The sequence below is a fragment of the Bufo bufo genome, chromosome 2 (assembly GCF_905171765.1).
Source record: "Bufo bufo chromosome 2, aBufBuf1.1, whole genome shotgun sequence".
Classification (NCBI taxonomy): domain Eukaryota; kingdom Metazoa; phylum Chordata; class Amphibia; order Anura; family Bufonidae; genus Bufo; species Bufo bufo.
Window position 1 is genome coordinate 360,447,773 of NC_053390.1, and position 27,765 is coordinate 360,475,537.

At 45.2% G+C, this 27,765-nt stretch overlaps 1 protein-coding gene across 2 annotated transcripts in view; it reads left to right on the forward strand.

The window, feature by feature from the left end:
* Window positions 1-27,765, forward strand: part of RIC1 (RIC1 homolog, RAB6A GEF complex partner 1) — a 143,965-nt gene that overhangs the window by 18,977 nt on the left and 97,223 nt on the right. For both annotated transcript variants that reach the window (XM_040417144.1, XM_040417143.1), the window contains exon 3: window positions 14,926-15,005. In XM_040417144.1, coding sequence (XP_040273078.1) covers window positions 14,926-15,005 — 80 coding nt within the window. The remainder of the gene's footprint in view (window positions 1-14,925; window positions 15,006-27,765) is intronic.

Consider the following 27,765-nt stretch of genomic DNA (forward strand, 5'->3'; position numbering starts at 1 on the left):
ATATACAAGCTTCTCCCCCCCCCCAATCCAGATTGGGCATAGGGGAGTGCAAGGATTAATTTGTCATAATAGCCCTTCTCTGCTGTCCCAGAAGCGTGACAGACAGACAGACAGACAGAGCAGTGTGGGGGGCGTGGCCAGACTGTGACTCCTCTCTGTGCAGTGCAGCCAGGCTTGTGTAGCAATAAAGTTATGTATTCAACAAAACAAGAAGGAGAGATGGTAAACAGATCTGCCAGGATAGTGTGATGTCTTTCATGGAGGAAGGAAAGCTCAGGCATGACAAACGGGTATTGGGGCATATGTATGCATGGTGAGGGGTGTTAGGAGCACAAAATGATTTTGATTTTGGGACCGGACAATCTTTTAATGACATTGACTATATATTTAGCATCATTGTCCTGCTACAGAAAAGATACAGAGCCATTCAAGTGCCTCACTGGTATTGCATGATGGACACCGTTAATTATTACCAAATATTGATTTAGATATGAATTTCTCCTTTGTTTATTCACTTTGAATTTTGTTAATTGATAGAAGTGTTAATACTTCATTTATTTATTTATTTTTGAAGGCGTTCTTACTTTGCAGTATTTTTTTGTACAAAAACATGATGGTGTAGTGATTAAGAAAAATTGTGGTGGCAGGCTTGATACAGTAATCATGAGATGTGAGGTAAAAGGTATGGTGTGTGGCTGGTGATATTCTAAAGGGTTTTGTTGGACATGCAGAGATGTTACAACCATTGAAGTCACTGAATCCACATCTCAAAGTCAAAATAAGGCCAGCCATACAAATTAGATAGCAGTCAGCCGAATGTACATTCGGCCAACAGCTGTCTCTCCTTATGCTCCTCAGATAAGCGTGCTTGTCTTTTAAATGGGGAGAGGAGAGACCCACTGGTGGTGGCTTATCTCCCAGAGAATAAAAATCCTTCTGTCCCAGAGTTAGGAGGCTCCCATACACATTAGATCAGGCATCCTCAAACTGCTGCCCTCCCGCTGTGGTAAAACTACAACTCCCACAATGCCCTGCTGTAGGCTGTTCGTGCATGCTGGGAGTTGTAGTTTTGCAACAGCTGGAGGGCCGCAGTTTGAGGATGCCTGCATTAGTCAGCTGGTCCTGCTGAAATCTGCATGATCGGCTGACCTACATCTAATGTGTATGGCCATTTATGGACATCTTCTTTGGCGAAACAGTTCTTTTGTGGTACCAGTGCTGAGACTGTACAGATAGACTCTAAAGGTCCTTGATTGTGTGTGGGTAGTCACTTTCTTTAGATGATGGTGTGCACTATAATATGTGAGCAAGCATCTTTCTTCTTTGTTTCTTGATTTGTTTAGTTTGATATACTTTTTATGTTTAGTCAATGTTTTAGTTGATTGTGTAAATGACTTTTAAACGTCCCTGGAACAGTGAAGAATTATAGTCTGGTGAAGTTAACCCCCTAATATAACACCAACAACGGATATACTCGCTACTATCATAACGTAGTGTCTTATAGAGTTTTCCTCTGAGCAACAGCTGCTTGACTTGAGGAGCTGAGAAAATGGAGGGTTTCAGATTTCTTTCCATCAGCCAGTTTCCTGTTATTCAGCTTAGGAGCCAGGAAAATAAAGAAACCTTAAACAGGATAAGACTGCTCTAGTGTTCATAGCCACACAAGTCTTTTATCCATTTCAGCCCGACAGATCCTTTAGGTGTTCCCCTTTAATAACTTGGTGAGATTACAAAGACATAACCCACCATGTCTGGAAAGGCACTGGAAGGTCACAGAGTACAGCATGTCTGCAGCCAGATCCTGTATATGTGGGATGTAGATCAAACAAGATCAGTTTTACATGGGTGACTACAACTGAACTGAACACCGCTTTGCATGTTATGTGATTATGACCGGATCTGTTTTTGCGATCTGCAAATCGCAGATCGGCAAAACAGGGGTAACAGCCATGGGCATCTTGCATTTTCCCTTCTGTATGTCCCGCAGTATGGTTCAAATGCCTATTCTTGTCCGCAAAACGGACAAGATAATAGTCCCAGCAAGTGGACTGAAACGTCGCAAGGGTGAATAAAGATCCACTATTTTTCACCTACGGATGTGCTGCGGTGTCCTTTCTTGTTATATATATATATATATATATATATATATATATATATATATATATATATATACAATGGTACTCTATGGTGACATGTATGTCTGTCTGTTTTTTTGTATGTTAAATGTATGATGAAAACGTCATGTGAACCCAGCCTTACTGACAGGGTAGAAGCCTAAGAGACTCAGCTGGCTACGATGGGATCCGTTCAGTTTCCGTTCGGGATCCTGTCTATTTACCAGACAAAAAATTCCTGCATACAAGGCTTTTTTTTTTGTCAGAATCAGCAACAGAGGCTCCAAACACAGCCTCCAACGAAGATGTGATCAGGTGTAGGCCTAAGTATTATGGGGGTCATTTACTATCCAGAAATAAGGTCAGAGGTTTGGATACTGTCTGATCTGTAGACAGCTCTCCATAATGCAGCAGGAAATTACCTTTTTGAAATGAGATTTGTAAATTAACTGTTAAACAAACTCAGGCTGGGAACGTTGCAATGCCACTGCCACAGAGGCCCCCTAGAAATGGAAGATGGGTTATTGTAGGTTCTGGTAGACTGAGAGTTGTGGATAGAAGACATGTTCCACAATCTGTGTCTCTCCATAATCCATTTGCAGCACTTTCAGAGTGCAAGAGCAACATGGATGATGGCTCAAGCACAGTGGGTGAGAAACAATCGTCTCCCATGCCTAAAGTATGTAAGACTGCAGCCAAAGACAAAAAGGAGAAGGGGAGGATTGATAGTAAGCAGCTGTTGGTGGGCGATTCCATCATAAGAGGTGTGAAGTTTGAGGAGAATGGTGTTGTGAGATGTCTCCCTGGTGCTACCGCTAGCAGGGATAGACGACTGATCCTTAATTTTGTTAGGCAAGCAAAGCAGGAAAGGGAAGTGGATGTTATTATCCATCTTGGGACAAACGATCTGGCTTGCAATGAGGTTTCAAAGGTGAAAGAAGCTTTTCACACACTTGGAAAGGATATACGGGAGGTTGCATCAACTGTTTCATCTTCTGCAGTTTTGCCTGTGCATAACCTTCAGCATGACAGGAAGATGCACCTTCAGCATGACAGGAAGATGCGCATTAAGGAATTCAATGTATGGCTTGGTGAATGGTGTCTGAACCAAGGGTTTGGCTTTGTGTCTCATGTTAGCTCTTGTTGGACTGGAAAAGAACTGTACAAGAAAGATGGTTTGCATCTTTCTCTCAAGGGAACAAATGTCCTCGGTGAACAGTTCCAAGTATTTGCTAAGGAGCATTTAAACTAGGAAAGGGGGGCAAAAGAGTGATAATCCAGCAGTCCAACTGCCCCCCGGAAAAATTGCCATAAGATGCCAGTAGCACAAAGGTTAAGAAATGACAAGCTCAGATTCTTGTCTACAAATGCTCGCAGTTTAGGGAATAAGATCAATGAACTTGAGGCTATAATGGCATCTGAGAATATAGATGTAGTGGCTATTACTGAGACGTGGTTTAAGGGGAGTAATGACTGGGATATATCAATACCAGGGTTCTCTCTATACAGGAAAGACAGAGAAGGCAAGAAGAGGGAGGGGTGGCCCTGTATGTGAAAGATAGCATAAAATCGAATTTGATACAAGTTAGCGAGAACAATTTAGAGTCAGTTTGGGTTACCTTGCAGCTTGATAATCGTAAGGTAACTCGTGTAGGTGTGATATATAGACCACCTAGCCAAGTCAAAGAATTAGATGATCTACTAGTTGAGGAAATAGCTAAAATGAAGTTATCATTATGGGAGACTTCAATCTTCCAGATGTAAACTGGAAAACCTAAATAGCTAGTTCTGCCAGGAGTACAGATATTCTAAATTCCCTACTGGGATTATCTGTACAGCAAGTAGTTGAGGAGCCAACCCGGAAGAAGGCCAATTTAGATTTACAAATGGGAATTTGGTATATGATATTACTGTAGGGGAAAGCTTGGGATCTAGTGATCACCAGTCAGTGTGGTTTACTATAAGTACAGTGACTGGGTCACACCACACAAAAACAAAAGTTTTAGATTTTAGAAAAACTGACTTTTTTCTAAAATTAGATTAGTGGTATACGAGTCCCTATCAGATTGGAACAGTTTCATTGGAGTCCAGGAGAAATGGGACTACTTTAAAAGTGGCACTATTGAAGGCAACAGAAAATTGCATTAGAAATGGAAAAGGATTTAGGAAAACTAGAGGAATGGTCAAAAATCTGGCAACTAAAATTTAATGTTGATAAGTGCAAGATAATGCACCTGGGGCGTAAAAACCCAAGAGCAGAATATAAAATCAGTGATACAGTCCTAACCTCAGTATCTGAGGAAAGGGATTTAGGGATCATTATTTCAGAAGAAATTCTTTGGACCCATGAAAGGTCCTCTTTAAGGGGTTGGTAAACTCTAATGAATGTATCCTCTGCAGAAGAGGTAATTTTTGGTCTTCCTTTCCTGGGGCGTTCCTCATTAGAGCCAGTTTCATCATAGCATTAGGGTTTTCGTGCTTGCACTTGAACATAACTTGAACATAACTTCCAAGTTATGGACATTTTCCAGATTGACTAAACTTCTCTTTACTTAGTTAAGTATATAATGTGGATCAGAACAGCAGCAGAATAGAGATAACCAGTGTATGGAACTGTGTACCAATCCTACCTGTGCAGAACACTATGATCAATCAAGAAATTCCACAAGTTAGCTCTTGAAAAGGCATACCTGTTAACTGAAAACCATTCCAGGTGTCTACCTCATGAAGCTGTTTGAGAGAATGCCAAGGATGTGCAAAGCTGTCATTAAGGCTACTTTCACACTAGCGTTTTTTGCGGATCCGTCATGGATCTGCAAAAACGCTTCCCTTACAATAATACAACCGGATGCATCCGTCCTGAACGGATCCGGTTGTATTATGTCTTCTATAGCCATGACAGATCCGTCATGAACTCTATTAAAAGTCAATTGGGAACGGATCCATTTTCTATTGTGCCAGATTGTGTCACAATGTAAGTCAATGGGGACGGATCAGTTTTCTCTGACGCAATCTGGCAAACTGAGCGGATCCTTTTCCATTCAGAATGCATTAGGGCAAAACTGATCCGTTTTGGACCGCTTGTGAGAGCCCTGAATGGATCTCACAAACGGAAAGCCAAAACGCCAGTGTGAAAGTTCCCAGCTCTGTGACCTACACCTATACTTACAATGGACCCCGCAAAGTTCTAAAGGGCGCACCATGCAAGCGCGGCCACTGCTCCATTTATTTTTATGGGAGCACCGAAAATAGCTGAGCACTGGCTCGGCTATTTCCGTAAGCCACACAGAAGTGACTGGAGCAGTGGCTGTGCTTGCACGATGCTCTTCCGATTCGTTTCAGTGGGACTTCCAAAAATAGCCAAGCAAATACTAGGGATTTGGACCCAATGTCCAAGATGTGTGTGCCGTCATTGTTTTTATGTCTTCAATATGAATCTGCAATGAACAAGGTCTGTTTTCTTTACTGCCGGTGACATACATACAGGCTTCACATGAGTATGCTAGGAGGAGTCTTCCGCTTAGCAGTTATCCCGGTGATGTCATCGGCACAAATGGGCGGTCTATAACGGTGCCCTAGGCTGTTTTAGAGCTATAGACCGCTCATTTGTGCCGTTGACGTCAGCGGGGATGACTGCTAGGTGGAAACCTCCGCCTCGAACAGTGAGGATGTAAACAAAACAGACCATGTCCTGCGCAATGCAGCACAGGGCACAGGGCAAAGGGGAGCATTGGAGCAAGAAATGCTCCACTCAGACATGCTAAATGAGAAGTTATGTCCGGGTTAAGCTCTGAACCCGGACAACCTCCTTTAAGCAAAACAAAATAAGAGTCTTGTGGGTATGTTACCTTTTTAAAGGGGGTTATCCAATATCCTACAACAGCCCCCCCATGTGCCGGACCCCTCAGAGGGAATATACTTACCTCACTCCCTGCGCCGCTCCTAGTCCCCGCAGCGCTGCTTTTCCCTGTACACTGATCAAAACATCTGGTGTCGGGTGGAGGCTAGAAGCCAATGGCAGGCAGGGACGGGGATGATCCGCACTAGTATAGTAACTATACCTTGGGGCCCAAGTTGTCTCAAATTCTATGTAACATCGTTGCTCCTATTTTTGTTAGCCATTAGCAGGTATCAAACCTGCAAGACTCACATGCCTTAGTCCTCATACGCACAGCCATTGCTCGGCTGTTCTGCGCATTGGGGACCGCAATTTACGTTCCCCAATGCACGGGCAACATCCGTGCGGCTGCTGCAGACTGATCCAAACCCATTCAACTTCAATGGCTCCTTGATCTGTCGGCACCACAAAAAAAATAGAACAAGTTCTATTTATTTTTTATTTTTTTGTCGTGCGGAGGCACAGAGAGAGCCGCCCCCCCCCTTCCACGGAAGCTCTCCATAGTTCTTCTGTGGGGTTCTGTGCCTCCATTCTGCACTATACCTCCCGGATTGCGGACCCGCGTCCGTGATGCATTGTGCACACGGCTGGGGCCAGTATATTGCAGACCCACTGTTTGCGGGCCGCATTACGGGCACGGCCGGGCAAAGTCCGTGTGCGCGAGCCCTTATTCACACATCAGTGTTTTGGTCATCAGTTATTTTGAACCAAAACCAGGTTCTCTAAACACAGAACAGGCTCAGATCTTTCCCTTATACCTTATGACTGACGTGTGAATAAGTCATTATTTTGTTTCTCTTAATGAGAGCAATAAAACTTTTGACGTAAGGGTTTTTGGAAACTGTTCAGAAAAGAGCCCCTTGAGATTGCAGGAATGGAGTCCATAGGAATGGAATGTTGAGTAAGAATAGGCTGTGATTGCCTGACAAGTATAAAACCGTCTGGGGAGGTTTGCAGGTTTAACTCCTTGTTGCATGTTTTTTAGTTTTTTTTAGAATGTGTGAAGAAATTCTATACTTATTATAGTGGGAATTACAGCATATTATCGAGACTGGGTCATTCAGCGACTGGGCCGTATTGTACTAATTGGCATCAAAATATTTTTGGCCAGATTTACTAACCCTGTCTAAGGCTGGGTTCCCATCTCGTTTTTGTCATCCGTGTATTCAAAATACGTATACGTAGACTGATGCCGTACAGTGGCATCTGTTCACCATAGAATTCCATTGTAATAAACGTATATGTTAAAGGGGTTTACTATTGATGACCTATCCTCAGTATAGGTCATCAATATCAGATCGGCTGGGGTCTGAGGAGACGCAGTGTGTACGTGCCGTCCCTTCTTCCTGTTCACCGCTGCTTCCTATAGTCTTTGCCATAGACAGCAGCAGCGAGCAGGAAGAGAAATGGGAGACCGAGGGGGTGCCGCGTGTCTGACCCCCGCCGATCTGATATTAATGACCTATCCTGAGTATATGTCCTCTATTTTTCAAAGCCGGACAACCCCTTTAACGGATGCCTCAGACTGATGGTGTACAGTGGCATCCGTTCACCATAGAGTTCAAGTGTAAAACAATTTAATTTATAGGTTAACTTACTTAAATGATAGCAAAAGCATGATGTGAACTCACCCTAATAGTTAAAGTGTACACAGTATAGGCCATGCTTATCTTTAACATAACAATGACGGATCCAGCATTAAAACCACTGTATGGTGTCCGTTTTGCTCCACATCCCATGCCGGACAGAAAACCACAGTTTGCTGTGGTTTTCTGTCTGGTATGGGAACGCAACCAAATGGAGCGGAATGCAGTTTGGAGCACTTCGTTCTGTTCAATTTTGTCCCCATTGGCAATGAATGTGGACAAAACGGATGCAGGATCTGCAGGATCTCAATACCGGAAAAGTTAAACACAATTGTGAAACTAGTCTAACACAGCAGGGGTTAACAGCCAAACAAATCTCAATATTTATAACTCTAATTCTGCAGTTTACAGAAACACTGTAAATATCTTCATAGGCACACTGCAGGGCTGCAATAATGTTTTTGGAGGGCACAATTTACTGGAATGGTTTTCTGTGCCATGTCACATTTGAAGAGATCCTGAGGAACCCCTAGAAAGGGGGTTCTCGACCTGCACCTATCTGTAGAACAGAGCCCCCAAAGTGAAGGATAGTGGACCGCACCTGTACAGCTGCCCTCAATTCATTTCTATGGGACTGCTGAAAATAACTGAACGGAGCTGGAGGGTCAACTGGAGAGAGGCAGAGGCACAGACACACACACACACACACACACACACACACACACACACACACACACACACCTTCCTGTTGTCTAGTAAATATTTTGCAGTCTCATTACTGTATTCAGATCTAAACTGCTTAGTACTGCTGTATAACGTCCTCCATCACTGCTGCTTCTGCTACAAAGAGATAGAGAAGGCAAATCTTTTTTCTGTATGGGCAGTCTATGGGAGACATCATAGCAGCTGGTTTCCGTCTACTAGCTCAGGGGCAACTCAGAATGCCTGCATATTTGGTGCTGATTCTTAAAGTTTTGAGTATTGATGTCTATTACAGTTTAGCTTGCCTAAAGAAAGGCACATTATCTCCTGGGGTGGGCAGACAGGCTCTGAATGTATTGAAAGATTGCATTATTTACATTTATGAACCATTGTGGAAGATTTGTGATCCTTATGGTAGCCACTTCAAAGTAGGTCTAGTCTTTGTAAACTCATCTTATTTATGCTTCTCCTTTTTTTTAAGTAATGCATAGCAAGCTAGAAAAAAATAACCCTAGGCTATTATAGTTTGTCATAAATCTCTGTTCCTCTTTTCAGCATACAGTACTATACTTCTCATGCTTGGCCCCAGAACTATTACATCATGACAACACACCAACATCTTTAAGCTTGCATCTGCTTTTTAATGCTGACTCTTGGTTTTTTTCCTCTGTCTTCAACATGCTTAATTTGGTTGCAACTTGCATACTCAAGAATCAGAAGCCATGTAGTAAAATAGAATTCTCTGCTTACTCAAATGAATCTGAGCAGCAGCTTTTCAACTAGGGGCTTGGCTAGATAGCAGGGGTGCTGTTGGACTGCTGTGTCTTGCTGTGTTGCGGTGGTTGCCTTGTGGCTGCACTAAATTAGAGTAGGGGCCCACTCATAAGAGGCCACCTTGACATGGTGAGTGGGCCTATGCATTTTGACTAAAACGTATACTAAGATCCTCAGTAGAGATCTGAGAAACAGTAGATCAATGTATGGCATGTGGATGTGTGATCCATATGTTTTTAATTAACAGATTGTCTTTTCAACCCTGGGTCTTTTTCAAGCAAATACCTAAAGGGGATTTCTAGAAATTGCCAACTGATAACCTATCCTAGGATAGGACATCAGCATCAGGTTGCCTGGGTTAAACTCCCAGCACTCCTGCCGATCGGGTGTTTTTTTGATGGCTGAAGTGAATGAGAGCGCCCCTGCAGTAACCAGACATGGCCACTATACAGTGTACGATGTGCTTGCTTCCAGCACTGCAGCTAGTAAAGTAGCTGATTGGTGGGGACAATGGGACTCAAAACCCGGGCGTTCTCATACTGATGACGTATCTGAAGAATAGGTCATCAATAGACAAGTGCTTGAAAACCCCTTTAAATGCAGTGTGAAAACCACCCCGTTATGCAGCCTAGCGACCATAGGTACCTAATCTTCTAAGCTCGTGTTGTGACAGACACAAAGCTGTGAATGCAGCTCTAAACTTCATTGAACAGCACTTTAATGTACACATGTTCATTCAGCACATGTATGCATTCACCGCTTGTTCAGACAGTAAACATTACAAGTGTAGACCCACTGTGCTGCTGAACGGCTTGGACTTGAGGTGCTCCTTTCACCCACTCCCCTTCCCCCTCCCTGTACGGGGATCTGGATCACTGCAGGGGCCACCAGGCTGCTTCCTCTAGAAGTAATCTCTGTTCAGAGGCTGCTGAGCCAGGCAGGTTCGACAAGCACGAGTGCATGGCACCAAGGCATTGTGCAGGAGCACAGTCAAAACCGGCAAAGTTCATGCAACGCGGTAAAACAGACTAAAAATCAGAGCAGTCAGCACAGGGTCAGTCGGGCAGAGGTCAGGACAGGTGGCATTAACTCAATACGGTTATTAGGCAGAAGTTAGACACAGAAGGTCAGAACACATGGTAGCGGCCGGCACACCTTTGCAGAAACTCGACAAGCTGGAAACCTTATTGCTCAAGCACTTTTCCATAGGGGAAGTTGCCATGTATACTTCAGGGAGCACTGTCATATGCTGGTGACTGATTAACCTGTATGTGCGCTGGCACTTTAAAAGCACACCCTATAGGGCTCGAGCTACAGCATGAGAAAGGCATGCTGTGAGCTACTTGAACTGTAGTGCAGCGGTGTGGTTGAGTACTCCTGCAGCCATGACCACCAGGAGAGGGGAGATGCTGGCAGACGTAGACTGCCAACATTACGTTGAGTGTTTCAGAGATTGTGTGTGTGTGTGTGTGTGTGTATATATGTATGTATGTATGTATATGTGTATATATATATATATATATATATATATATATATATATATATATATATATATATATATATACCCTGTTTCCCCGAAAATAAGACATCCCCCAAAAATAAGACCTACCTCTAGTTTTGCCTATCGCTGTAATATAAGGCATCCCCCCCGAAAATAAGGCCTCCCCGATAATAAAGCATCCCCCGAAAATAAGGCCTCCCCGATTTATAAAGCATCGGCCGGACATAATGCCTCCCCGATTATAAAGCAAGCCACCCCAGAATGTAAGGAGCTCACTGATTGGCCGCAGCCGCTGCCAGGACAAGCTGCCGCCTTCTTCCGCTCGCAGCTCGCTCTGCCCTGATGGAGTCTCACAACTTGGCTGGCACGGACACACAGGGGACGGGGTGACAGGTAGGGGGGGGGGAATATCTGATGGAAGGTGGGGGATGTCTGGTGAAGATGGGGGAGGGAGACTAAAAACGGTAATTAAAAATGACACAGGGTGATCAGAGGGGGGAATCAAAATGACACAGGGTGATCAGAGGGGGGAATCAAAATGACACAGGGTGATCAGAGGGGGGAATCAAAATGACACAGGGTGATCAGAGAAGGGAATCAAAATGACACAGGGGTATCAGGGTGGGGAGGGGGATCATTTAAAATGGCACAGGGGGATCAGAGGGGGGAATCAAAATGACACAGGAGGATCAGAAGGGGGTACTAAAATGCTATAGTAATCCCCCACCTCTGATTCTCCTGTACCATTTTGATTCCCCCTTCTGATCCCCCTGTGTCATTTTAAGTGATCCCCCTCCCCACCCTGATTTCCTTTTTTTTTTGTTCAACAATAAATGTGTACCGTATTTTTCTTCATGGAAAAATAAGACATCCCCTGAAAATAAGACCTAGCGAACCTTTGGGAGCAAAAATTAATATAAGACGCTGTCTTATTTTCGGGGAAACAGGGTATATATATATATCTCTCCTTTTGTATATTTGAATGTATGTAGTGTACCTTGTTATGACCGTATGGCTACCATTATAATAAATTATTATGCATAGTGGGGGGTTTTCTATGTAGGTCTCCTCACTGCACTTTATTCTTTGCTTAAAAAAGACCAGTGTCAGGTTGTCATGTTGCTTCTCATATACAAGTGAATAACTACAGAAATGTTTCCTGCATTTTGGATCCCTTCCATTATCTGAAACAGCATGAGAAAGGAAAGGCCATTCTGAATCTTAGACCTGATCATAGACATAGTATTTATTTTATTTTTTTAACGACATCACGCGCATCTATTGCATTTGGATAGCTTTTATACCCCCCTTTTTCCTTAAGTGGGGGAAACCACGTAACACATGAAAACTACATGGGAACGCTACAGTCATGGTTTCTACATTCTAGGAATATTTCTTAGAAATGTAGCTTTGCTAAAACTTTGAATGCAATAAAACTGGTTTTCTGATGGGATAATTGTGTCCACAAATCCAGAGATGGGGAACGGAAGCACGGAACCCTATAGGAGCACTAAGGAGTGCTTCCGTGGGGTTTCGTCCCATACTTCCGTTCTGCAAAAACATGTCCTATCTTTTTGCGGAACGGCCGGATTGCGGACCCATAAACGTGAATGGGTCCGCGATGTACTGTGGCTGCCCCATGGACGGTGTTCGTGCATTGCACGACCACGGGGCGCACACGTTCGTATGCAGGAGGCCTAAATCTAATGCATAAGTGCGGGAAACCCCAATCACCAAAGCAGATTTTCTAGTCACCATGGTGACCTGGCAATGCGGTTTCTATAGCCTTGTATCCGTAGTGCTCCTGTAGGGTTCCGTGCTTCCGTTCCACACCATTCCGCATCTCTGGATTTGTGGACCCATTGAAGTGAATGGGTCCGCATCCATGATGCAGAATGGCCACAGAACGGCGCCGGTGTATTGTGGATCCGCAAATGCGGTCCGCAATACGACAACGGGAAGCACACGTTTGTGTGCAGGAGGCCTTAGACTTATGCATTCTCCAGTAGCAATTTTTTTCTCCTGCCAGTTAAAACCAGATCGCAGCAGATATCATTTTTTTCCCTAATCTTTTTATTTTCTGATTGTCCATTTTTTTTAATTTTTTTATTTATTTATTGTTTCCTGAACATGATTATGGGGGCCGCCATCTTGCCTGAACTGTTCTTAATAGCATTTAGAAAGCATTAAAAAGGTTTTCTGAGATTTTTATACTGATGACCTAGCCTCTGGATAGGTCATCAGTATCTGATCGGTGGGGGTCCGACACGCCACCAAACAGCTGTTTTGAGAAGAAATCGGTGCTCCTGTGGACGCCAAGCACAGCGCCCTTCATTGTATCGCTGCTGTGCTTGGTTTTGTGCTCCGCCCTATTCACTTGAATGGGGCTGAGCTGCTCCTAGGCCACGTGATATATGAACGTGTCGTCACTCGGCCTAGGAAAAGCAGGATCACAGGCGCGTTGGTGCCTTCTCAAACAGCTGATTGGCGAGGGTCCCGGATGTCTGACCCCCACTGATCAGATACTGATGACCTATTCTAGAGGATAGGTCATCAGTATAAAAATCTCAGAAAACCCTTTTAACAAAACTGCTTTACGGCAGCCACATGAGCCTTAGACACAATGGTCAGGAGGGAACCTCACTGACTTCTATGGGAGAGTCTTTTAGGCATGCTCTGTGACCTGTGCAGAGGTCATTGTACAAGGAAAGAATAGATAAGCTCTGACAATCATCTTTTGGGAATAGTGGATCCTGTCTTATCTGATGTTCTAATCCTGACTTTAATGATAAGCAGGTAACTACAGTAAAGTGATCTGTACAGATCCAGAAGTGGCGCCTAATATTAGGCTTAGTGGCCAGTGCGAAAACTGCAGGATTTTGTTTAAATATAGTGATATGGAAAATTAAAAATAACATTACCAAAAATTATTTAAAATGTTAAACATAAATGTGATTTTTCTGATGATAAATATCCTTTAAAGGGAACCTGTCACCAGGATTTTGGGTATAGAGCTGAGGACATGGGTTGCTGGATGGCCGCTGGCACATCCACAATACCCAGTCCCCATAGCTCTGTGTGCTTTTATTGTGTAAAAAAAAAAAACGATTTGATACATATGCAAATTAACATAAAAGAGTCATATCTTACTTGTGTGACCAGAGAAGAGTCATAATTTCAAGCTCTGACTCATCTCAGGTTAATTTACATATGTACCAAATCGGTTTTTTTACACAATAAAAGCACACAGAGCTATGGGGACTGGGTATTGCAGATGTGCTAGCGGCCATATAGCAACCCATGTCCTCAGCTCTATACCCAAAATCCCGGTGACAGGTTCCCTTTTAAAGGAAAAAAAATTATTCTAAAGACGTGTGCTGGGAATTTTATGGTTTTACTTAGGCTACTTTCACACTAGCATTCGGGGCTCCGCTTGTGAGCTCCGTTTGAAGGGTCTCACAAGCGGCCCCGAACGCATCCGTCCGGCCCTAATGCATTCTGAGTGGATGCTGATCCGCTCAGAATGCATCAGTCTGGCAGCGTTCAGCCTCCGCTCCGCTCAGCAAGCGGACACCTGAACGCTGCTTGCAGCGTTCGGGTGTCCGCCTGGCCATGCGGAGGCAAACGGATCCGTCCAGACTTACATTGTAAGTCAATGGGGACGGATCCGTTTGAAGTTGACACAGTATGGCTCAATTTTCAAACTGATCCGTCCCCCATTTACTTTCAATGTAAAGTCTGGACGGATCCGTCTGAAGCTACTTTCACACTTAGAATTTTTTCTACAATATAATGCAGACGGATCCGTTCTGAACGGATCCCAAGTCTGCATTATAGGAGCGGATCCGTCTGTGCAGACACCAGACGGACCCGCTCTGAACGCAAGTGTGAAAGTAGCCTAACAGTTCACAGCAGCATTATTCTCTGCTTCACTGCAGCTGGCAATAGGCTGGAGTGGAGGTAATTTAGCTTTTTCTTATGAGCTTGAGCAAAGTTTTTATCGCATGCACTAGTAATGTATGCTGGAGTCTGTATGATATATTACAGATGTTTTTCTTAATATAGATGACATTCTTGGTAGTATTTGCACTTTCAGCACGACAGCTCTGCACCCTCTTTAGACACATTCACTGATAGGCTGCAGCATAAATATGAGGCTCAATATAAAACTGTGGCGCCATAGTAGCCACCCAGATTCTAGCTGCCCTTTTTCTCAGTTAAACTGGCAAACTTATTGCTATGGGCAACTCCTATTTTTCTTTCTTTTTTGCATTGGTGTTTTTTATCTATTGTTACATATTTATTTTTAGTTATGCGAGTGTTTTAAATATATATTTAAATTTTTTTCAGACTGCCAATGGATATATTCTGTTCTTTGACATAGTTCCTGTTGCAGAGGACAAGTATTTGTATGAACCTGTGTATCCAAAGTAAGTTATTTCTTATGTATCTGCAAACTTTTCTATGTTAAGGGCTCATGCACACAAACATATTTTTGGTCCGCATCCAATATGCATTTTTTGCGGGTTAGATGCGGACACATTCACTTAAAGGGTTTCTATCACTTCATATGACATAATTAGCTCTCAGACACTAGCGATCCGCTAGTGTCTGCTCTGGCCAACCATCCTACTGTAACAGCTTTTGGGGCAGCCGTTTTGCTAAAAAAAATAACTTTTCTAAATATGCTAATGAGCCTCTAGGTGCTATGTGGGCGTCATTAGCACCTAGAGGCTCCGTCTACCTTCATAAACAGCCACCGCCCAGCACGTCCCTCCAGCCCGCCCATCTCCTGTTGAATGCGATCCTCCGTGTGACGCAGCGGACGAGTTCTTGCGCATGCGCCGTGCGCGGCTGTATTCGGCGCATGCGCAGTGAATGTCTGACCGCTTCCCTGCTCAGACATCTCCACTGCGCCTGTTCCTTGGAGCACTATGACTTCATCGGCGCAGGCGCAGTGGAGATGTCTGAGCAGGGAAGCGGTCAGACATTCACTGCGCATGCGCCGAATACAGCCGCGCACGGCGCGTCACACGGAGGATCGTTAAAAAATAAAATAAAAAAAATACTATTTTTGTCTGTTTTACGGAACAAGGATAGAACTGTTTTTATTAGCGGACGGCCATTTAGTTCCACAAAATGCAGAATGTACTAAGCCGGTATCCGTGTTTTGTGGATCCGCAATTTGCAGATCACAAAAACGGCCGTGTGCATGAGCCCTAAGAATGTGAATGTGGTATATCTGTGTGAATAGACCTAAACATTTTTGTGTTATTTGATTTACACATACTGTCTATGAAAATTGTATCTTGTTGCAGTGTTAAAACAAAAAAAGCTTTAACGAGGACCTTCCACCATGCCGCACATGTCTACTTTAGTACATACTTGTGAACCCTGTGAAATATCAATTCTAGAGTAACTTTATTTTTATTGTTTCACTAGATAGTGCTACTCTTAAAGCAGGGATGCTCAACCTGTGGCCCTCCGGTTGTTTCAAAACTACAAGTCCAGGCATGCTGGGAATTGTAGTTTGGCAACAGCTGCAGGGCCGCAGGTTGAGCATCTCTGCCTTAAAGGGGTTGTTATTTCTTAAAGTAATTATCCACAGAACAAGTGATAAATATCGACTTGTGAAGGGTCCCCTCTCTCTGAATAGAGCAGTAGTGCACATGGTTCACCTCTTCATTGACCTCTGTGGGGCTGTTCGAGTGGTGTCTATGTCACTTATATAGAAATGAATAGTGCAGTGGACCAACGTGCACTGCAACGTCATTCAGTGAGGGGCCTCAGGACCACTCATTCTTGGGACCGCAGGAAGTCCCAGCAGTTGAAACACCCAGGATGCAGTGTTTATTAGCTATCCTGTGGATAGGTGATACATACATACTTTTGTGGGCTAACCCCTTTAAGAGAAACACTTGTATAGAAAACAGATGTGGTCCAAATGCTTTGTGCCTTATTATATGCTCCCCTAGGTGTGACATCACATGCCGTTTCTAGTACTTGACTTCCAGCTTCTTGAGAAGATGGATTCTACAAACCTGTCACAAACTTGTGGCCGATAATATGAGCTTGTTAAGTGGGGAGTGTGCCTTTTCTACTGGTCATCAATAGAATGTTTGCTTAAAGGGGTTATCCAAGAGTAATAAAGACCTCCTAGAGTGGGCTACCCACAGTGGAGAGCATACTTACTTGGCCTCCACTGCTGAGCTCGATGTCTAATGCTCTCGGGACGGCTTTTCCTCTCCCTGCTGCACTGAGATCAACATTTGTTGACGGGGGACACTTGCCTGCTGCAGCCACCGACTGCAGAGGTGACCTGCTCTCCTTGCATCACGTGACCAGTTGTCCTGACGGAGTAGAGGAAGAGCTGGCTTGGGAGCGTTGGCCACCGAACCCAGCGGCAAGCACCAGATAATTATGATCACCTGGGTCAGCAACTCTAGGAGGCCTGTCTGACTCTTGGATAACCCCTTTAATCTTCAAATCTTCAGCTCCAAGGTTATTCCACTTATGCTGCTTACCTAAATTGGGACCCACCTCAGATGCTTCTTCATGTTGCATCAACATTTACCGATCACAAACCTTGAAATGGATGTTTGATAAAAGTAGAAGCATGAGCTTATTCACCAAATAAGTAATTATAAAAGAAAGCGACCTATTGCATTTGTATGGTTTATCTCTCAGGCTGATTAATGACACTGGTGTAGCTTAATCCACTGTTAGCCTTCTTGTGCTGGGCACATAGTGTTCACTCCCCCACCCGTAGACTCAGTCTTAACATTTTCCACCTTCATGCTGTTCTGACTACTGCAAACAAATGGGGGAGGGTTGTGTTTGTGAAGAGCAGGATGAAGAAGCATGCAGAAGTCTGAGAACTACAATGTGAAGCACAGATTATCCCGATACCCAGAGAAGGTGAAATTTCAAAGTCTTCAGTCGTTTTTTAGCCTTTTAATGGCTAACCGACTAGATTACAACAAATGGCAAGCTTTGGAGACTACGTAGGTCTCCATCATGCGTGGTATATGACCGTCACATATTTTGGAACGGAAGGACTGAGATGAGGGTTGTAAAACAGAACTTAAATATGAGGAAGCGAGTAGACAGCTGTAGCAGTAAATGTTGGCGCAGATCATAGGTAAGGAGTGTGAGACTGAGAAGTTTAAAGCCTGTATTAGACAAGCTGATTGAGCTAGCGATTGTTGGGAGGGAAGCGTTCCCTCCTGGCAATTGCTTGCTAGCTAGTGGAGGAGACCACTGCTATTACATGCAGCGATCTCTGCAGTATGGGGAAGAGCAATCGCTATACTGTCGCTCTTCCCCACACTGTCTAGTGGTTTGCCAGCCACAGATGGTTATTAGACAGCACGATCTGGCGCCAACAACCGCTGATTTTTAAGCGTTTGCTCGTTCATCGGGCAATTCATTGTGCAAAGGTTGTACTTAAACTGAAGTTCAGGTGCCTATAGCGCTTTGGAATCCATACACGGAAGGCATGCACCCTCCCATGTTGTATGTTTGGATATGTACATCTATTTTGTATGGTACAAAAAAAAAAGCTCATCAGTGACTGTATTTTTTGCGAAGCCCATCCGTTCTCGCCACTTTCTATTGAGGTACAAAAGAAAATGTTCTATAGGTAGGAGTGTTGCAATAGTGTATATATAAAAAAAAGGCCTTGTGAGAGTGGTGAGGGCCGCAGAAAAGATTATTGGGACGACGCATATTGAGGATGTGGTACAAAATCGCCTTGAGCTGAAAGCTAAAAGTATTAGTGGGGACCCTACACATCCTTTCTGTTGTCTGTTTACTCTTCTACCATCAGGAAAAAGGTATAGCAGTCTGCATTGTAACATGAATCAGTCTGCCTTTAGACCTTTGAACAAAGTAATAAACTATACAATTCTGGGGACGCTTCTAGTTAGAATACACTACAAACTGTGTACAAGACTGCCCCCTGCTCCCTGGCAGCACCCGATCTCTTACAGGGGGCCGTGATCAGCACAATTAACCCCTTCAGGTGCGGCACCTGAAGGGGTTAATTGTGCTGATCACGGCCCCCTGTAAGAGATCAGGGCTGCCAGGCAGCAGGGGGCAGACCCTCCCCCCCCCTCCCCAGTTTGAATATTATTGGTGGCCAGTGCGCCCCCCCCCCCCCTCTATTGTAATAATAGGTTGGTGGCCAGTGCGGCCCCCCCCCTCCCTCTATTGTAATAATTTGTTGGTGGCACAGTGTGCGCCCCCCCCCCCTCCCTCCCTCTATTGTAATAATTCGTTGGTGGCACAGTGTGCGCCCCCCATCGGCCCCCCCTCCCTCTATAGCATTAACAACATTGGTGGCCAGTGTGCGGCCTCCCATCTCCCCCCCCATCATTGGTGGCAGCGGAGTTCCGATCGGAGTCCCAGTTTAATCGCTGGGGCTCCGATCGGTAACCATGGCAACCAGGACGCTACTACAGTCCTGGTTGCCATGGTTACTTAGCAATAGTACAATAGTAGAAGATTCATACTTACCTGCTGCTGCGATGTTCGTGTCCGGCCGGGAGCTCCACCTACTGGTAAGTGACAGGTCTGTGCGGCGCTTTGCAAAATGAACTGTCACTTACTAGTAGGAGGAGCTCCCGGCTGGACACGAACAACGCAGCTCCCAGGTAAGTATGAATCTTTTACTATTGTACTATTGCTAGTAACCCGCTGCCACCAATGATCGGGAGGGGGGGGGGGGGAGATGGGAGGCCGCACACTGGCCACCAATGTTGTTAATGCTATAGAGGGGGGGGGGGGGGCGATGGGGGGCGCACACTGTGCCACCAACGATTTATTACAATAGAGGGAGGAAGGGGGGGGGGGCGCACACTGTGCCACCAACGATTTATTACAATAGAGGGAGGAAGGGGGGGGGGGGCGCACACTGTGCCACCAACGAATTATTACAATAGAGGGAGGAAGGGGGGGGGGGGGCGGGCCGCACTGGCCACCAATGATATTCAAACTGGGGAGGGGGGGGGGTCTGCCCCCTGCTGCCCTGATCTCTTACAGGGGGATATGATAGTACAATTAACCCCTTCAGGTGCGGCACCTGAGGGGTTAATTGTGCTGATCACGGCCCCCTGTAAGAGATCGGATGCTGCTAGGCAGCAGGGGGCAGTCATGTACACAGTTTGTAGTATATTCTAACTAGAAGCGTCCCCATCACCATGGGAACGCCTCTGTGTTAGAATATACTGTCGGAAATGAGGTTTTACAATCTAACTCATATCCGACAGTATATTCTAACATAGAGGCGTTCCCATGGTGATGGGGACGCTTCAAGTTAAAATATACCATCGGATTGGAGAAAACTCCGATCCGATGGTATATTAACTCCTGACTTTACATTGAAAGTCAATGGGGACGGATCCGTTTGAAACCCTTTCAACCCCGGGCCAGTTTTCACCTTCCTGCCCAGGCCATTTTTTTTGCAAATCTGACACGTGTCACTTTATGTGGTAATTACTTTAAAACACTTTTACTTATACAGGCTATTCTGAGATTGTTTTCTCATCAGATATTGTACTTCATGACAGGGGTAAAAATAAGTAAAAAAATGTCATTTTTATTTATGAAAAAATACCAAATTTTCCCAAATTTTTTAAAAATTAGCAAATTTCCAAATTTCTCTATTTTTACATTAGATAGTAATACCTCCAAAAATAGTAATTACCTTACATTCCCCATATGTCTACTATATGTTTGGATCCTTTTGAAAATCACACTTTAATTTTTTGGGACGTTAGAAGGCTTAGAAGTTTAGAAGCAAATCTTAAACTTTTTAAGAGCGTTTCCAAAACCCAATTTTTTCAGGTTCAGTTATGAAGTCACTTTGTGGGGCTTACATAGTAGAAAACACCCATAAATCACCCCATTTTAGAAACTACACCCCTCAAGCTATTGAAAACTGATTTTACATACTTTGTTAACCATTAAGGTGCCCCACGAGAATTAAAGGAAAATGGAAATGAAATTTCAAAATTTCACTTTTTTTTTTATAGCAGATTTAAAATTTTAATCTATTTTTTCTGCAACACATCAAGGGTTAACAGCCAAACAAAACTAAATATCTAGTTTTCCGTTTTTTTTCGCGGACCCATTGACTTTCAATGGGTCCGTGGAAAAATCGGAAAATGCACCGTTTTGCAGCCGCATCCGTGATCCGTGTTTCCTGGCCGTGAAAAAAATATGACCTGTCCTATTTTTTTCACGGCCAACGGTTCACGGACCCATTCAAGTCAATGGGTCCGTGAAAGAACACGGATGCACACAAGATTGGCATCCGTGTCCGTGATCCGTGGCCGTAGGTTAGTTTTTATACAGACGGATCCGAAGATCCGTCTGCATAAAAGCTTTTTCAAAGCTGAGTTTTCACTTCGTGAAAACTCAGAACCGACAGTATATTCTAACACAGAAGCGTTCCCATGGTGATGGGGACGCTTCTAGTTAGAATACACTACAAACTGTGTACAAGACTGCCCCCTCCCCAGTTTGAATATCATTGGTGGCCAGTGCGGCCCCCCCCCCCCCCCCTCTATTGTAATAATAGGTTGGTGGCCAGTGCGGCCCCCCCCTCCCTCTATTGTAATAATTCGTTGGTGGCACAGTGTGCGCCCCCTCCCTCCCTCTATTGTAATAATTTGTTGGTGGCACAGTGTGCGCCCCCCATCGGCCCCCCCTCCCTCTATAGCATTAACAACATTGGTGGCCAGTGTGCAGCCTCCCATCTCTCCCCCCCCCCCATCATTGGTGGCAGCGGAGTCCCAGTTTAATCGCTGGGGCTCCGATCGGTAACCATGGCAACCAGGACGCTACTACAGTCCTGGTTGCCATGGTTACTTAGCAATAGTACAATAGTAAAAGATTCATACTTACCTGCTGCTGCGATGTTCGTGTCCGGCCGGGAGCTCCACCTACTGGTTAGTGACAGGTCTGTGCGGCGCATTGCTAAATGAACCGTCACTTACCAGTAGGAGGAGCTCCCGGCCGGACACGAACATCGCAGCTCCCAGGTAAGTATGAATCTTTTACTATTGTACTATTGCTAGTAACCCGCTGCCACCAATGATCGGGGGGGGGGAGATGGGAGGCCGCACACTGGCCACCAATGTTGTTAATGCTATAGAGGGGGGGGGGCCAATGGGGGGCGCACACTGTGCCACCAACGATTTATTACAATAGAGGGAGGAAGGGGGGGGGGCGCACACTGTGCCACCAACGAATTATTACAATAGAGTGAGGAAGGGGGGGGCGGGGGGGGGGCGCACACTGTGCCACCAACGAATTATTACAATAGAGGGAGGGAGGGGAGGGCGGGGGGGGGCGCACACTGTGTCACCAACGAATTATTACAATAGGGGAGGAAGGGGAGGGCGGGGGGGGGGGGGCGCACACTGTGCCACCAACGAATTATTACAATAGAGGGAGGAAGGGGGGGGGGGCACACTGTGCCACCAACGAATTATTACAATGGAAGGGGGGGGGGGGCGCACTGGCCACCAATGATATTCAAACTGGGGGGGGGGGGGGGTCTGCCCCCTGCTGCCTGGCAGCCCTGATCTCTTACAGGGGGGTATGATAGTACAATTAACCCCTTCAGGTGCGGCACCTGAGGGGTTAATTGTGCTGATCACGGCCCCCTGTAAGAGATCGGATGCTGCTAGGCAGCAGGGGGCAGTCATGTACACAGTTTGTAGTATATTCTAACTAGAAGCGTCCCCATCACCATGGGAACGCCTCTGTGTTAGAATAATACTGTCGAAAATGAGGTTTCACGATCTAACTCATATCCGACAGTATATTCTAACATAGAGGCGTTCCCATGGTGATGGGGACGTCTTCAAGTTAAAATATACCATCGGATTGGAGGAAACCTCCGATCCGATGGTATAAAAGGGACTCCAGACTTTACATTGAAAGTCAATGGGGACGGATCCGTTTGAAATGGCACCATATTGTGTCAACGTCAAACGGATCCGTCCCCATTGACTTGCATTGTAATTCAGGACGATCCGTTTGGCTCCGCACGGCCAGGCGGACACCAAAACGACTTTTTTTTCATGTCCGTGGATCCTCCAAAATCAAGGAAGACCCACGGACGAAAAAAACGGTCACGGATCACGGGAAAACGGAACCCCGTTTTGCGGACCGCAAAAAATACGGTCGTGTGCATGAGGCCTTACCCTGAATCTGGAGTTTACAGAAACACCCCATGTGTGCTCAAAAACTGATGTATGGGCGCACAGCAGGCTTCAGAGTGGAAGGAGCACCATATGGCTTTTGGGGAGCGGATTCAGCTGGAAAGGTAATTGGGAGCTATGACGTATATGAAGACACCCTAAGGTGACCCTACAGTGGAAACCCCCAAAAGGTGACCCCATTTTGGAAACTACACCCCTCAAGGAATATTTCAAGGTGTGTAGTGAGCACTTTGACCCATCGAGCGATTCACCGAATTAGGAAACGCTTGGCTGTGAAAATGAAAAATAAAATTTTTTTCCAGAAAAAGTTGCTTTACACCCACATTTTTCACTTTCACAAGGGGTAACAGGACAAAATGCACCCCACATTTTGTTCCCCATTTCCCCCCGAATACGCCAACACCCCATATGTGCTCAAAAAGTGATGTATGGGTGCACGGCAGGCTTCAGAGTGGAAAGAGCACCATATGGCATTAGGAGAGCGTATTTTGCTGGAATGGTAATTGGGAGCTATGTTGCATATGAAGACACCCTGAGGTGGCCCTACAATAGAAACCCCCAAAAAGTGACCCCATTCTGGAAACTACACTCCTCAAGGAATATTTCAAGGTGTGTAGTGAGCACTTTGACCCATCGGGCGTTTCACAGAATTAGGAAATTACTATTTTTTCCAGAAAAAGTTGCTTTACATCCACATTTTTCACATTCACAAGGGGTAGCAGGACAAAATTCACCCCATATTTTGTTACCCATTTCCCCCCGAATACGCCAACACCACATGTGCTCAAAAAATGATGTATTGGCGCACAGCAGGGCTCTACAGTCAAACAGCTAAATATGGATTTTGCTGACCTGAATTGGCAGACATGGATTTTAGGTGCCATGTCGCATTAAATAAATTCCTGAGGTCCCCAGAAATTAAAAACCCCAACAAGCGACCCCATTTCGGAAAAAGCAGAACACAGAAAGCATTTCAAAGCATAGATTTGTGTGTGTGTGTGGGGGGGGGAGAATTATTAGCAGACCCCAATTTTTTCCCCACAAGGGGGTTAAAGGAGAAAATGCACCCCAGGTTGTGTTCCCCATTTTCTCCCCATTCAGGAAACACCCCATATGTGCTTGTAGCCTGCTGTATGGGCGCATAGCAGGCAAACGGCAAAATATTAATTTTGCTGACAGGCCTGAGTTGGCAGACATGGATTTTAGCTGCCATGTCGCATTAAATAAATTCCTGAGGTCCCCAGAAATTAAAAACCCCAACAAGCGACCCCATTTCGGAAAAAGCAGAACACAGAAAGCATTTCAAAGCATAGATTTGTGTGTGTGTGTGTGTGTGTGTGTGTGTGTGTGTGTGTGGGGGGGGGGGGAGAATTATTAGCAGACCCCAATTTTTTCCCCACAAGGGGGTTAAAGGAGAAAATGCACCCCAGGTTGTGTTCCCCATTTTCTCCCCATTCAGGAAACACCCCATATGTGCTTGTAGCCTGCTGTATGGGCGCATAGCAGGCAAACGGCAAAATATTAATTTTGCTGACAGGCCTGAGTTGGCAAACATGGATTTTAGCTGCCATGTCGCATTTAAAAAAATTCCTGAGGTCCCCAGAAACTGATAAATTCCAAGAAGTGACCCCCTTTTGGAAAGTGCACCCCCGTACGAACATTTTAAGGGGTGGAAAGTGCATGGTTGTCTCACAGAAAAAAATATGTAGTGGTTGTTGGAAAGTGGATATGCAAGCGAAGTGGACTAAATCAGAGATATAAAGTGGAGATATTACAGGGAGCGTAAAGGATGAAATTAAATTAATACTCCATGGATGCACAGGCCAGGTTTTTCAGGGCAGGTTTTGCTGTGGTAAATGGTGTCCTTCCTAATACCCCTTTTTGAACACACTCTGCATCTTTTTTGGGTCCTTCCCTTTCTTGCTGTCTGGGGGACTTCAGCTGGGAAATGTCCTGGTACAACACAGCCACTGTGACTTACAGAAGTACTGGGGCCCTCTTCTGCTTGGTTTGGAAGAATGAGGGCCTTGATCACTACTTCTTGAAAGTGAAGAAATGTTCCTGTGTGTCTGCTAGACTTATATAGCACGTACGCATTGTACATTGCCGTCTGTACAATGTGTATGGCCAGCTTTTTGTACCACACTTTTGTTTTTCTTGTGGCACTGTAGGGTTTCAGAACTTGATCTGAAAGATCAACCCTGCCCATGTGCCTGTTGTAGTCCAGAATGCAGTCTGGTTTGAGGACAGTGGTAGTGGTACCACGTACAGCGGCAGGGGAGCTGGCGTTACTGTGACTGGTGGTCAGTACAAGGACGTCCCTCTTGTCCTTGTACTAACCACCAGCATGTTCTCATGGAGGAGAACCCTACTTTCACCTATTCTCAGTGGTTGCCTTACCAGGGATCTAGGGAGGCCTCTCTGATTTTTGCTCACTGTGCCGCAAGCCACAGTACCTCTGGCAGTTAGGGACATGAATAGGGGTATGCTGGTATAATAGTTATCCACATAGAGGTGGTAACCCTTATCCAGCAGTCCCACACGATCTTCCCACTAACTCCTAGGACGGTGGGTGGGGGCATTCTGGGGGTTCTATCCGGGAATCTTTCCCTTCATAAACCTGAATCCTATAGGTGTACCCGGAGCTACTCTCACAGAGTTTATACATTTTTATGCAATACCTTGCTCGCTTGCTGGGCAGGTACTGGTGGAATCGTACCCTCCCTTTGAAATGTACCAGGGACTCCTCTATACAGATATTTTGTTTTGGGGCGTACACTTCAGCAAACTTGGTGATGAGGTGGTCAAGGACTCCAATACTGTCTAATTTCAGTTTTTTTTAACAAGCCCCATATGCAGCAGGAGCCCCCAAAAGATTTTCATTTCTGCTGCTGTAACTGGGGTCCAACCAAGGGGTCTTCCAAATGGCGATGTGGGGTTGTGGGTAGTAAACTGCTGGGCATATAAATTTGTTTGGGCCACGATAAAAGTTACTAAATCTCCACTGAAAAAGATTTTGAAAAAAATCTATTTCTGTGAAGCCCATGCAGTCAGTTTGGATTCCAGAGTTTTCCACAAACTTTGGAATTTGGGGCTGATAATCGTCAGGGGGTGGGGTCCATATGGGGTCACTCTGGGGGCTACCTCCGCTGCTACCCTGGGGCACCTTTTAAAGGGTCCCTCATCAGCGGATGATGATGATGAGGGGGTAGAGGAGAGGAGGAAAGTGGCATCCTCTTCTCCCTCGCTAGCAGTCTCCGTATCGGAGGCAAGAATGGCGTATAAACACACGTGGGCCCTTGCTAGGACCCTCGGGATAATTCTGACAACAAACAAACAAAACGGTCCTCTAAACAAGGATCCCTTTAGGGGTCCTAACTATATATGTATCTAAAACTACATCTTTTATTCACTTAAAACTGCTATTATAGAAAAGAAAAAATGTGTATAATTAAGGACTAAGCAGAGGGTATCAGTTTTAACACCAGTATCTGGCAGTACTAAGATATGTGCTGTTGTGACACTGTGTTTGATAGTAAATACTGCTTGTTGAAAACGGAGTGGTGTGTAGTTTTTTTTATTATAATATCAACACCTCCATATATAACCTTTTTGTATATTCACTTTTGCACCCTGTATGGTATTGCGGCGGTGTATAGTGTTAATGTGTTGCTGTTCTGGAGGTGGTTATTAGCAGTGTTATTCAACTGCGATATTGATCGTTTGATGTACTATCACCTACACATTTGTAATCCACTACTTTGTTAGTATAACAGTAGTCCGTTCAGGACTTTATTTTATAGCTGTTTATATGTTAATGAACACTGTTTTCAAGGGACGAACAGTGTGTTATTATGTGATGTAGCCTTTTAATTAGGGGTGGGCGATATGGCCTAAAATCTATATTGCGATATAATTTTAAGCATGTGCGATATATATTGCGATATATTGTTTTCTATATTTGGGGGGGCGTGTTTAAACTTTTTTTTTACTTTTTATTTAATAACTATTAGTCTCCTTAAGGGCTAGAACGTAGAACCCTTGTCATATTCACCCTAACAGAGCTCTATTAGGGTGAATAGGACTTTACACTCTCCCTGCTGCCTGTGCTTTGTGCACACAACAGCAGGGAGCTGAAACCCCCTCCCCTAAATGGTGCCATCCACAGATTCCCCCCCCCCCTCACCTAAACGGTGCCATCCCCAGATCCCCCCCCCTCCCCTAAACGGTGCCATCCCCAGATCCCCCCCCCCTCCCCTAAACGGTGCCAGCCCCAGATCCCCCCCCCCCCCCCCCTAAACGGTTGCCCTCCACAGACACCCCTCCCTCCCCTAAACGGTGCCATCCACAGATTCTCCCCCCCCCCCCCCCCCCCCCCCCGACGCTCACAGGAATACATTTAAAAACTAATCAGTAACTTTAACTTTATTCATTGGTGATCTCTTTACTGTATATACCTTACTAGGTCTTAGCTCCGGTAACAGCAGGCAGTGCGGGGGGCGGCGCTCACTCACTGACGTCACGCGCCTGCGCCGCCTAGTGGGAGGAGCAGGCGCGTGACGTCAGTGAGTGAGCGCCGCCCCCCGCACTGCCTGCTGTTACCGGAGCTAAGACCTAGTAAGGTATATACAGTAAAGAGATCACCAATGAATAAAGTTAAAGACTAAGTTACTGATTAGTTTTTAAATGTTCTACTGTCAGCGGCGTGGCCCTGTATGTTCTAACCCCCAGGCAAGCGTCCCTGTCACCATGGGAACGCCTGGGGGTTAGAATATACCATCGGATTTGAGTTTTCACGCGCTCACTGAGATCGTGAAAACTCAATGATTTACAGTCAGTCCCTCCCCTCCTCCTCTGTTCTCATTGGTGGTCAGCGGCAGCCGCGCACAGTGGGGAGGGAGGGACTCTCTCCTTCTCCACTGTGCCGGCTCAGGATCATATCGCGGTCCGGCGATAT